The following is a 12,892-nucleotide window of genomic DNA, read 5'->3' as shown; positions in this document are numbered from 1 at the left end:
TTTCAGAGAGCCTGGCAAGCTACTGAGAGTATCTTGCTTGGCAAGCTACCCATGATGTATTCGATATGCCAAACACAGTAACAAGTCTTACAATGTGTCTGGGCCCACTCGAGCAAATCGTTGAACAATGGAAGAGCAGTGACAGTGAAAATTAGTGTCACACCTGGCAATGCTCAGGGGTTACTTCTGGCTCTGCACTCAGGAATTACTTCCGGAATTAACCCTTGGTGTTGTTCAGGGGACCATATGGGATTGTGGGAATCGAACCCGGGTCAGCCTCGTGCAAGGCAAACGCCCTGCCCGCTGTGCTATCGCTCCAGCCCTGTTTGACAAACTTTTTGGTAAACTTTCTAGCCTGCGCATATTGAAAAGAACATTTTTTCCCCTCCTCTTTTCAGTAATGCATTTTTCCATCATCTTTCTAGGTGGGAATCATTCTTCATTATTCCACCCTTGCCACGGTGCTGTGGGTGGGGGTGACTGCGCGCAACATCTACAAGCAAGTCACTAAAAAATCCAAGCGCTGCCAGGACCCTGACGAGCTGCCCCCACCCCCTCGGCCCATGCTCAGGTAAGCACCATTGGCGTTCACTAGCTCGCTTGACTCAGTGGAACCACGGTCGTAGCAGAAAGCACCATTTGAGAGAATAGGTGACCTCGGTTTGACTCGTGAACCCGAGAGTGTACCTTTGTGGCAGTCAGTGACTGCCCACTCCTCTCTATACTGGGGATATCTTACCTCCTGGAGGGGGCCTTATTCTGACTTTCGAAACCCAGGCTCAGAGAGTCCCCCACCAAGCCTCTCATCAACGTACAACAGTGCCAGCTGGGCATCCAGTTGGCTCAGTTCTCCTCCACTTGCCCTAAGACAGGCTGGACGCCACCAGCCAAAGGCTTCATCCTGCAGGATCCCCCACCTACCACTTCCAGATGCCCTGACCAGTTGCTATAACACACCAGAACTCCCCTTTAATGCAGCTGGCGGAAGTCAGGAACGTTTTGACCTACTGGCTGACCCATTCTACAAGGATGAGTCAGCAAGGGATGGAGTAAAGGGACGGAGTCAGCAGGAGTCGGAGAGCCCCAGGAGACCATTTCCCATGGGTTTTGTGGGTAACGCTCTCCCCCAGTTGCACTCACTCACCCTCCCGGAGCTGTCCAGGCCTGGCCGGAGGGTCCACTCCGCTGCCTGATTGAAGAAGCCCCTGGCTGCGCAGGTTCCGTTTCCAGCCCTGTCCCCTCCCTAGGGTGATCCGAGGGTAGGACTGGATGTTCTGACTCTGATAACATGGCTGATTCTTCTGGACGCCGTACACCCTGGAGAGGATTTACAGAGGAAAGAGGGCTTTGCAGGCTTGCCGTGCACAGGGCTGGCCACTGGTGAGCCCCTGCACAGGGCTCTCTGCAGTGCCAGGTGCAAGAGAACAGCCCTGGGTGAGCAGGGTTGAAACAGGGTTCCTGCAGAGGATTAAGAAAAATGAGAGAGGGGCTGGAAAAATAGCACAGCGGGTAGGGCGTTTGCCTTGCACGCAGCCAACCCGGGTTTGATTCCCAGCATCCCATATGGTCCCGTGAGCACCGCCAGGAGTGATTCCTGAGTGCAAAGCCAGGAGTAACCCCTGAGTATTTCCAGGTGTGACCCAAAATGCAAAAAAAAAATAAATAAAAATGAGAGACAGAAAAGCATGGTGAGGTGAGGGCTGACGGCCTGTGGGCTGAGTGCCCCTCTTTTTTGTCTGCTGTGTTTTTAGAACAGGAATTATTGCAGGGGAATGGGGTGGGGAAGATATTCTACAGTCAGATGCTGGTCGGTGCTCAGTGAACTGAGCTAAACTCTTTCCATATCCAAGGGGACAAAGGGTTGTGGGCTGATCTGGGCGGAAGAGCAGAGCTGAGCAGAGGGCCTTGGCTTCACAGAGTTCCGGAGTTGCAGTGCGTCCATTCCCCGCATTTCAGAGTCCTCCTTCCTACCCTCTCTGCCTCTCCCCTCAATGTGTGTTTTAACCCCTTTGGTCCCACGGCCAGGTGCAGTCCTGGGGGTTCCAGAGCACTACTGGGAGTGGCCCAGCACCACCCTCTCGAACCCCCCCCCAAGGAAAAAAAAAGTCTTCACACGAAAAGATATACTCTGAGAGCTCAGGGTCATTTACATATGTGGGTTTGTTGGTTTGTTTTGAGGGGGCACAGCCGGGCGGTGGGCCGGGCTCACTCCTGGCTCTGCACTCAGGATCATTCCTGGCTGGGTGCTGGGGAGCCTTTGGGGTGCCGTGGGTTTAAGCAAGCACCCTGCCCACTATACTGTCTCTCTGCTCCCCTGCATACATGGTTTTTTGATGGAACTGTAATGAACGTGTCTTCAGGAGAAATCCGTTAAGGAAAGCAGGATCCCTGGTCCATGTTAGGCTGAATAAGAGACTGAGGAAGATGAGAGGAAGGGCCAGTGGTCCATATGATGCCGACCAGCCTGCATGCTTGGCCAGTCAGATAGAGGACAAGCCGCAGGATGCCTCTGACCCTTTTCATTAAAAGACTTAGTCGGGAGAAGACATTTGAGTCAGACATGTGGGTATCCTGTCCTCAAGCAGCCGTCCTTTCAGTTTTGGGGTAAACAGGCTCACGATGAGTAAGAGACATTCGGTGCGCCCCACCTCACCCCCACCCCATCCCATCCACGAAATAGACATTTCAGCTTCCAAGGCCAGTGCAAGTGCCTGGTGACCTCGTGACCACAGTGCCTTCTTGGCCTGGTTCCAGACTCCTGCCCTGGCCTGGCCGGCAGCTTCAGGAAGCCCCAACCTCTCGCTCTGAGGAGGAGGCGGGAGGGGGGCTGCTGAAGAGAGTCTCCCAGTACCCAGGAGAGGACAGTTCTCAGCAGGAAAGCGGCCTCAGTGGGAGGTGTTGAAGGCATTGATGTTTCAGGATTCTCCTTGGAGACAGAAGCACAGCTGTGAGGAACATTCTGGGAGAGGGGGAAACCGGGAGAAGGGAGAACCGGCGTGTCTCCAGGCTGCGAGTTCAAGCAGCAGAATCAGGGCTGGTAACAGGAAGTCCTGCATCAATTCTGGAAACAGTACAACATGTTCCGTGAAGAACATCTCTGAGTTTGCATTGCAGGAAGAAGAGTGTGGGTGTGTGTGTGTGGGGGGGGTGTGCCCCCACTTCCTACTCTTGGGAGTATTGACACCCTTTAAGTCTCTAAAATAAAGGACAGGGGTATGGATTTTTTTTTTGAGAGGTGATTTAGCAGTTTTTCAACAACACTGATGAGTTTTAGGATTTTAGTGACGTGAGCAGGACTCACACAGTGCCTGCCAAAATGGGATTGTCTGCCTGCAGCCAGCTCCCCATGTGACAGGCCAGGAAGAAGCGAGCGCAGAAGTAAGGCCTGGACGAGAGAAAAGGAGCTCACCAGCCCAGAAAGTTGCCCATCACTTTGATCCGTGAGCTCAGAGCATCTCGGATCAGAAAGAGTTTTCCTCCAGATGGTCGGACTTCCTTCTGTGTTGTTACAAGCCTGTCACTTTCCTGCCTCCTCGCAACAGCCCATGGGAAGGGGGCAGGAAGGGCTGTGTGAAGCTGCTGTGTGAAGCTGCTGCCAAGCCGGTGCCTTGTATTTTTAGGGTCCGTGATCTGAGGAATGAGGCAGAGCCAGATATGCAAGCAGAGATCTTCATTCGCGCCAAGCGCACATACTAATCGACCAGGGTCTCCCACACAGAGGGTGTCCCCGTGCAAGTGTCCCCCTTTTTTTAAAAATTTTTAAAAAAATTTTTATTAGTGAGACACCATGAGGTACAGTTGTAGACTTAGAAATTTTGTGCTTGGGTTTCAATTATACAGTGATCAGATACCCTTTTAGCCCTTCGCTTGGGTTTGAACCTTCGTGTCTTGGGCTGGCTCCTTCCCAGGACCCTAAGGCCGTGTTTTTTCTTTTTCTTGATTGGCTTATCCCTTCCCTGCTGCCCTCACTGGCTAACTCAGAGTACCCCAGGTGACTTCCTTTCCCCCTTTTCAGGCTATCCCTGCCACTCTGCCTTTTCTGGTCCTGTACCTTTATTCTTCTTTCCCAGACTTATGCCAGTGATGGTGTTAGCTAGGTTACGATAAACCCGGCCATCCTCTCCGGTATGCCTGCTTAGCATTAAATTGTTACAGTGTGGGACTCTGGCTAATAATGGAGTCCCTGGTGTTCGTTCTTGCAGCCTTTCAATGTTAGTGCTCAGGGGAGGTCAGACCGTGGTAGACGTTCTCTTATGTGCCGCTGGAGCCAGGCACGCCACGCTATTAATATTCCATTTCATATTTTGTCAGGGGCTGGAGCGATAGCACAGCGGTAGGGCGTTTTTGCCTTGCACGCAGCCAACATGACCGACCCGAGTTCGATTCCTCCGCCCCTCTCGGAGAGCCCGGCAAGCTACTGAGAGTATCTCGCCCGCACTGCAGAGCCTGGCAAGCTCCCTGTGATGTATTCTATATGCCAAACACAGTAACAACAAAGTCTCCAATAGAGACGTTACTGGGCCCGCTCGAGCAAATTGATGAACAACGGGAGGACTGTGACAGTGATATTTTTGTCAGACAGCACATTGAAATCTTAAAAGTTCATTTTGCAATGAATTTCTATCTTACCAGCTAAACCTAACAGTTCCCTGCCAAATAGAATGAAAACCTACCTGTAGCAGCTATTACTTGGCCTGTCCACAAGGTGGCAGAAACGGATCAAACTTTTCTCCATGTGAAAAATGTACTACTAGACTGTGTTATTTAAAAAGAAAAAAAGATGCAAACACGGGTGGAAAATAGTTTAACTGTTATTGCTAACCAGGTAGCTGCCGAAAGGGAAAGTTAACGCTCACTTTTGTATTTGGGGAATAATTATCTCCAAAAATTGACTCTGGCAGACCTGAAATGCCCCAATAAGGGATCTCGTCCCTTACAGTCTGGGGTAATCAATGAACTGCTTTTCCCTGCTCACCTCCTAGGTTTTACCTGATTGGGGGCGGCATCCCCATCATAGTTTGCGGAATAACAGCTGCAGCAAACATCAAGAATTACGGCAGCCGGCCCAACGCACCCTAGTAAGTAGTTTGTATTCTCTGGACACCTGGTCCCATTGTGCGCGCATGAGAGTGTGTGTGTGTGTGTGTGTGAGAGAGAGAGAGAGAGAGAGAGAGAGAGAGAGAGAGAGAGAGAGAGAGATCCCTGGTCCCATTGTTCTTCTGTGTGTGTATGTAAGAGAGACCACTGGCCCCATTGCTTGTGTGTGTGTGTGTGTGTGTGTGTGTGTGTGTGAGAGAGAGAGAGAGAGAGAGAGAGAGAGAGAGAGATGCTTGGTCCCATTGTTCTTCTGTGTGTGTATGTAAGAGAGACCACTGACTGGCCCCATTGCTCGTGTGTGTGCGCGCGCGAGAGAGAGAGAGAGAGAGAGAGAGAGAGAGAGAGAGAGAGAGAACCCCTGGCCCCATTGCTCGTGTGTGTGTGTGCGAGAGAGAGAGAGAGAGAACCCCTGGCCCCATTGCTCGTGTGTGTGTGTGTGTGTGTGTGTGTGTGTGTGTGTGCGCGCACGCATGTGAAAGGCCTGGCCCCATAGCTTCTGTCTATGTTTGATACCTTATCTCATTGCGCCTGTGTGTGTGTGAGTGTGTGTGTGTGTGAGTGTGTGTGTGTGTGTGCGTGTGTAAGAGAGAGAGAGACCCCTGACCCCATTGCTCGTGTGTGTGTGTGAGAGAGAGAGAGAGAGACACCTGGCCCCATTTCTCGTGTGTGTGAGAGAGAGAGGGAGAGAGAGACACCTGGCCCCATAGCTTATGTCTATGTTTGGTGCCTTATCTCTTTCCTGTGCATGTGTCAGAGAGAGACAGAGAGAAGAGAGAGGAGAGACCTGACCCCATTGCTCGTGTGTGTGTGTGTTTAGTGATTTCCCCAGCACAGAAAGTGCCGGCGCTGCCTTGTCCACTGACCACAGGCCTCTTTCCTAGTTGCTGGATGGCGTGGGAACCCTCCTTGGGAGCCTTCTACGGGCCGGCCAGCTTTATCACGTTCATCAACTGCATGTACTTCCTGAGCATATTTATTCAGCTGAAAAGACACCCAGAGCGCAAATACGAGCTGAAGGAGCCCACGGAGGAGCAGCTGAGGCTGGCGGCCAACGAACACGGGGAGATCCATCCCCCGGACTCGCTGTCTCTGTCCCTGATGTCCACGTCGGCGCTGGAGAACGAGCACGCGTTCCAGGCGCAGCTGCTGGGGGCCGGCCTGACCCTGGTCTTGTACGTCACCCTGTGGCTGTTCGGCGCCCTGGCCGTGGCCCTGTACTACCCGCTGGACCTGGTCTTCAGCTTCTTCTTCGGCGCCACGTGCCTGAGCCTCAGTGCCTTCCTCGTGGTCCACCACTGCGTCGGCCGGGAGGACGTCAGGCTGGCGTGGATCATGACGTGCTGCCCGGGCCGCAGCGCGTACTCGGTGCAGGTCAACGTGCAGCCTCCGGCGGCGGCGGCCGGGCCCAACGGGGAGGCCCCCAAGTGCCCCCACAGCAGCGCCGAGTCCTCGTGCACCAACAAGAGCGCGTCGAGCTTGAAAAACGCCGCCTCCTCGCAGTGCTGCAAGCTCACCAACCTGCAGGCGGCCGCGGCGCAGTGCCACAGCAACGCGCTGCCCGCCAACGCCACGCCGCCGCAGCTGGACAACAGCCTGACCGAGCACTCGGTGGACAACGACATCAAGATGCACGTGGCGCCGCTGGAAGTCCAGTTCCGCGCCAGCGCGCACGCGGGCCGCCACCACAAGAACAGAAGCAAAGGCCACCGGGCCAGCCGGCTGACGGTGCTGCGCGAGTACGCCTACGACGTGCCCACCAGCGTGGACGGCAGCGTGCAGAACGGCGCGCCCAAGAGCCGGCCGGGCCCGGGCGAGGGCCACGCGCGCAGCCGCCGGGCCTACCTGGCGCACCGGGAGCGCCAGTACCACCCCCCGCACGCCGACAGCAGCGACGCGGCCAGCACCCTGCCCAAGGGCGCCAGGAACTTGGAGAAGCCCGGGGCCGGGAAAAGGGACCCCCCGAGGAAGCCCACCGCGGTGGAACTCGAGAGCCAGCACAAGTCGTACGGCCTCAACTTGGCCGTCCAGAACGGGCCCGTCAAAGGCGGGGGGCCGGACGGAGCCGCCCCGGGCAGCCAGGGCAGCGGCCACGTGAGGACTGGGCTGTGGAAGCACGAAACCACCGTGTAGTGGGCGCCCGGCCAGGCCCCCTCCACATTCCTTGAAGCTCTGAACGTGTGAACGCAAAACCGTTTACAGCCACCTTAGGGCGCGGGAGAGTTTGGAAGCAGCTTTTCAGTTGGGGGTTGTATGCGTTCTCCATCCTCCCGTGGTTATTTTATTTTACTATTTTATGTTCTTTGGTCTAAAGAATTGTTTTTTTTAAAGCCCTTGAAGGAATCGTTTTTTTCAGTTGTCAAAACACCAGCAGGAATTTGGGGAATCTGAAATCCAGTTTCTTGGAACCTGTACCAGCGACTACACATTTGGGGCTTGTATTTAATAAAATAAATAGATGTTTGTCATGGTGTCAATCTTAACATTTGGATGTTTTAGTCTAGTAGAAGCACTCTGTTCTGTCGCAACGAAGCCGGTATGCTGGGTTATGTATTTTTTTATTTGAAGCACCCGGTTTGCCGCACAGTCAGTGTCAGGGTTTTATGCATGCAGCCTCCAAACACCCTCCACCAGCTGCCAGCGTCCACTCTCCACCATTGTCTCATATCCTGGGATATTTTATTTATTTATTAACTTTTTAATTGAATCACTGTGAGATAAACCCTTATAGAGCTGTTCATGATTGGATTTCAGTCATACAGCGTTCCAACACCCATCCCTCCACCAGTGTACGTTTCCCAGCACCAATGTCCCCAGGTTCCCTCCTGTCACCCCCCCACCCCTCCTGCCTACCTCTATGGCAGGTGCTCTTCTCTCTCTCTCTCTCTCTCTCTCTCCCCCCCTTTCCCACTCTGTCCCCCTCTCTCTCATATCTCTTTCCTTTCCCTCTCTCTCCCTCTCTCCCTCTCCTCTCTCTCTCTTCTCTGTCTCTCCCTCTGTCTCTGTCTCTGTCTTTATGTCTTTCTGTCTCTCCCTCTCCCCCTTTATGGGCATCGTGGTTTGTAATATTGATACTGAAAGGTTATCAAGAATATCCTGGGGTATTTTTTAAAAATGTTATTACTTTGTTGGGGGGGTGCATACCCGGCATTGCTCAGGGTTTACTCCTGACTCTGTGCTCAGGGGTCACTCCTGCTGGGGCTAGGACCATATGTGGTACTTGGGATTGAACCTGGGTAGGCTGTTCAAAGCAAGTGTCCTGCCTGCTGTACTGTTGCCCTGGTCTCCACCCTGGGATGTCTTAATGAGAATTTTACATGAATAGATTATCAGATTTACACAGAACATTAGTGTTTACCTTGCATGAGGCTGACCTGAGTTTGGTCTCTTGATACCCACATGATCCCCAAAGCCTGCCAGGAGAGCACAAAGCCAGGAGCAAGCCCTGAGCACCGCCAATATGGCCCCCAAACAAAACAATGTGTTAGACTTATTTTGCTAATTCTTTTTTTTTCTTTCCTGGAGATGTTCTTTTTTTCTGGGGGCAGTCAAGCAACCAGATGGATGGATTTGTAGGTTGAAATCTTTAAAATTTCAGGCTGGCCCAGGATCTGGTTGACTGGAATATATAGCCAGGTCGATATTTAATGACAAAATCTAGAAAGAAATGAAGAGTTCTTAGTTTGTATAATTGGAATTTAAGTTTTATTTTTGTTGAACATCCCATTGTTTAGCCTGTTCCTCTGATCTTTGTCAATCCTATTTGTGGAGAGTTCTTTGTTCCTTTTCTTTTTCATACCTGTCCACAAGAAGTGAGGCATTTCTCTTCCTGGAAATGTCCAACTTTCAATAAATGTTTATTCATTTCAGCATCTGATAGATATAGCCAGAAGAGAAGCCTGGGGTAAGAATGATGTGAGGAAACAGGCAAGAAACTACTTGGAATAAAATGAAAATTCTACCGAAAATGCTCAGTGCTTTGACATTAACACATAGAAAGTGATAAGTGATGGGTTTGTGTGTTATATTCTTCATACTAGATTGAATTAAAATTGGATGCTACTGCATCCAAAGTGAGTCAAACCGGAAACATCCCTTTAAGATTTATGGCTTGTGGCTGTTTGAGGGTTTGTTGTTTTTCAGGGCATCAAAACTACTCAAAGATGTCTCTGTCGTTTTTAATTAGGCTCTTCATTTTCTTGCTTTGTGAATGTTAGCAATGTCGGTTGGAGGTTTTCAGACTTGCTGGTCTCACTGGCAGCTGAAACCAGGGTCATGTTTGACCACCCCAAGCTCCGTGATCACGGGGTGCCCGAGTTTCCTGCCACTCTGTAGTGTAGCAAACCGCTGCTCTCTGTGTCATTGGAGAGTGATCTTTCTAGGTAGGGTGAGGAGATCTTTCATTCAGACCTTGAACTGCATGTTACACAGAAGGGATCCCCAGCATCTACGTTGCAGGTTGCTTGGCCACTTGTATAGCTTGGTTTTGTGAATCTTTAAATCAAGTTGCTTTGGGTTGGGTGGCAGGTGCTCCTTATATATATTTATTCTTATGATATTTTTCCTTTTTTTAATTTTTTTTATTTGAATCACCATGAAAGCTTCCATGCTTGAGACTCAGTCATACAATGATTGAATACCCATACCTTCACCAGTGTACATTTTCTACCACCAATGTGCCCAGTATCCCTCTCCCTCCCTCAATGTCCCACCCCTCCCCCTGCCTCTATGGCAGACAATTTCACCCATACTCCCTCTCTACTTATGGGCATTATGGTTTGCAATGCAGATGATGAGAGGCCATCATGTTTGGTTCTTTGTCTACTTTCAGCACACATCTCCCATCTCAAGTGATACCTCCAACCATCATTGACTTGTGATTTTTTTTTGGTGGGTGTAGTAGGGTTCGGGTGACAGCTGATGGTGCTGAGGGCTGAATCCTGGCTCTGCACTCAGGGTTCATTCCTGGGCTCAGGGGACCACGCCACACACATACAGGGCAAACACTTTATTCACTGTACTGTCTCTTTGGCCCCAGATACATGACTTCTTTTATAGGTTACCTTTAAAAAATCTCTAGCTTGCGGGCATGAGCATACCTGGTAATACTCAGCCAACTGGTTTGGTGCATGTGCCTGGTGATGTGAAGTATTCCATCAGGACAAGTTATGCTGGGGACAGAGTTCAAGGCCAGGGTGGGTCAAGCGCACCATCCAACATTCTCAGCTCTCTCCCTGGTCCTCGGTAGGTTGCCTTTTTCACTCCTGATTGTGGATTGTGGCACTTGTAGCACTGTCCTCCTGTTGTTCATCGATTTGCTTGAGTGGGCACGTAACATTTCTATTATGAGACTTGTTACTGTTTTTGGCATATTGGATGCACCACAGGGAACTTGCCAGGATTGTGGCCTATGATGCACAATTTTTTTCCTAAAGAAAAAAAAACATTAATCACTGTGAATTACATAGATTATGTTTGAACTTCAGGTGTACAAACTCCCAACACCCATCCCTTCACCAGTGTCTACTTCCCTCTATCAGTGCCTTCGGTTCCACTGACCCCCAGCCTGCCTCTGTGACAGGCACTCTTTTCTTTTTCTTTTGTCCTTCTTTTTCTTTCCCCTTTTAGGCACTAGTTTACGATAGTGTTGCTGATAGGGTATTGTGTTTGTCACTTTCCCTCCTTTCAGCGCCTCGTTCTGGTCCAGAGTGACCACTTCCCTCTGTCATAGTTGCAGTGGCCCCTTCCATTACTTATCACACCTCACCCTCTGTGGCAAGCTTCCTACTAAGGATGACTTCCAATCTTTGTTTATAATATCCTCAGGGCTTTAGTTAGTCTTCTACAATATATATTTTTTTAAAGTGAATCACGGTGAGGTGCAGTTACAAATCCTCCTATCACCTTTTCCCCAAGGATTGCTTTAGCTATTCCTGGGGGTTTATTGTCCCATGTAAGTTTCAGTAAGTTTTGTCTCTTTTTTTGAAAAATGTCATGGGTATCTTTATAGGGATCACATCAGATCTATACAATGCATTGGGGGTATTGCCATGTAATATTTCTTCATGTACTGCACATGAGTGAGATTGTTCTGTGTCCCTCTCTGACTCACTTCACTCAGCATGATACTTAACAGATCCATCCATGTATCACAAATATTGCATGGCTTCATATTTTTTATATAGCAGAGTAGTAGTTATAATGTATATGTAATAGCTTCTTTACCCAGTCATGTGTTCTTTGGCATTCTTTTTTATTTTCATTTGACACTGTCTGGTTTTACCATTTTTGATTTTTGGAGGGTCAGGGTGGGGGTGGGGGTTGGCACACTTGGCAGTACTTGGAGGTTTCTCCTTGTGATTTTCTGGAGTCCCATGCAGTACTGGGGATTGAACTTGGGGCCTCCTGCGTGCAGACATGCACTGCAGCTCAGCGATCTCTCTTTCCAGCCCTGTTCTACTTCTGTTTCCTGCTTTTTGGTGCAATCCAAGAAACTTCTTTTTTTTGCTTATCTAATGACACAAAATTTTCTCCCTATGATTTCATTTAATTAACAGTTTTATAGTGCAGGGTCCTGTATTTGATCTTTGATCCATTTTAAGTTTATCTCTGAATGATGTCAGGCAAGGATCCAGCCCTTTCAGTATTGCTCTGTTCACTGGGGCTACTTAACCGAACTTCTAGTGCCTCCCCTTGACTTCCAGATGACCCTGCCTTGCTCTGTTCTCACGTGGTCTTCCATTCTGTGTGCACATTTTTGGTGCCTCTATTTATAGAGACAAATTTTCTTTTATAATGACACAAAAAAAGACTGAATCATGGCCCAGTCCAAAGACCTTTTTTGAGTCATTGTGTCCCTGAAAGTGATTCCTCTCCATTTGGTCACTTCCTAAGCAACTGTTTGACTAGAACTTCAACATATGTATTAGGGAGAAAGTATTACCACTTAGCAACTGACACTTGGTTTATTTGAGACTCTTGGGATTCCATATCAATTCAAAGATGGATTTCTTTCTCTTTCTACCAAAAAAAAAAGTCTTTTGAAGACTAGTGCAGGGTCCTTGAGTACCTGCTTTCAAACTTAATAGTCACAACCAATGTCCAATGTATTCCAAGTAAGATTTTAGTAGCTCTGTTTGTAATCCCTGACATCACGCTGGGATCAGGCTGCACCTCAGGTTAAAAATAGGGGTGCAAGCACCAAGACCAGGAAGTGGGGCCTCTGGTGAGCGCATAGGCAGCACAGCACAGCAAGCCAGTGCCATATGTGGAACTGTGTACCTCATTAAGGAGTGGGGCCCTCCCTCAGCATGATCACCTAGACTGGAGGTGCGGAAGCCTCATGAGCTAAGCAGGTGAGCACTGCCATCAAGCATAACTTCATAACAGTGCCAGTGCAGGGGTAGGTGGGGAGGGGATATTAAATAGGTGTGTATCATTAGAAAGCAATGTGCGTGAAAAACATCCCAAAAGGATATAGGCACACTTAACGTTCATCACTGTACTTCAAGATATGGAAATAACCCAAAGGCCCTACTGCAGATCAAGAAATTGTGGTATCAATACACCATGGGACACTATGCAGTCTGAGAAAGAACAAAATCATGCAATGCAGCAACATGGATGGAACATGCCATGCTGAGGAAAGTCAGAGGGAAAGATCCAAAGACAATAGCACACTGGGGGAAAATGACACACTTGAGTTGGGGGAGGGGGGATGAAAGGGAAGGTGATGAGAGAGAGGGAGAGAGAAGGTTATATTAGTGATGGACGTGGTGTTGGAGTTGTGTCCTTGATA

The 12,892-nt window shown here is 49.7% G+C and overlaps 1 protein-coding gene across 1 annotated transcript in view; it reads left to right on the top strand.

Moving 5' to 3' along the window:
* The window catches only part of ADGRA3 (adhesion G protein-coupled receptor A3), a 132,050-nt gene extending 124,483 nt beyond the window's left edge, over window positions 1-7,567 (top strand). Inside the window, exons 17-19 of the mRNA XM_056130343.1 lie at window positions 426-571; window positions 4,983-5,078; window positions 5,979-7,567. Of these exons, the coding sequence (XP_055986318.1) occupies window positions 426-571; window positions 4,983-5,078; window positions 5,979-7,227 (1,491 nt within the window). The 3' untranslated portion in view covers window positions 7,228-7,567. The remainder of the gene's footprint in view (window positions 1-425; window positions 572-4,982; window positions 5,079-5,978) is intronic.
* Window positions 7,568-12,892: the final 5,325 nt, after the last annotated feature.

Source organism: Sorex fumeus, unplaced genomic scaffold (genome assembly GCF_029834395.1).
Source record: "Sorex fumeus unplaced genomic scaffold, SorFum_2.1 ptg000077l, whole genome shotgun sequence".
NCBI lineage: Eukaryota > Metazoa > Chordata > Mammalia > Eulipotyphla > Soricidae > Sorex > Sorex fumeus.
The sequence above is the reverse complement of the archived record's forward strand: the minus strand, read 5'-3'. Positions and strand labels throughout refer to the sequence as shown.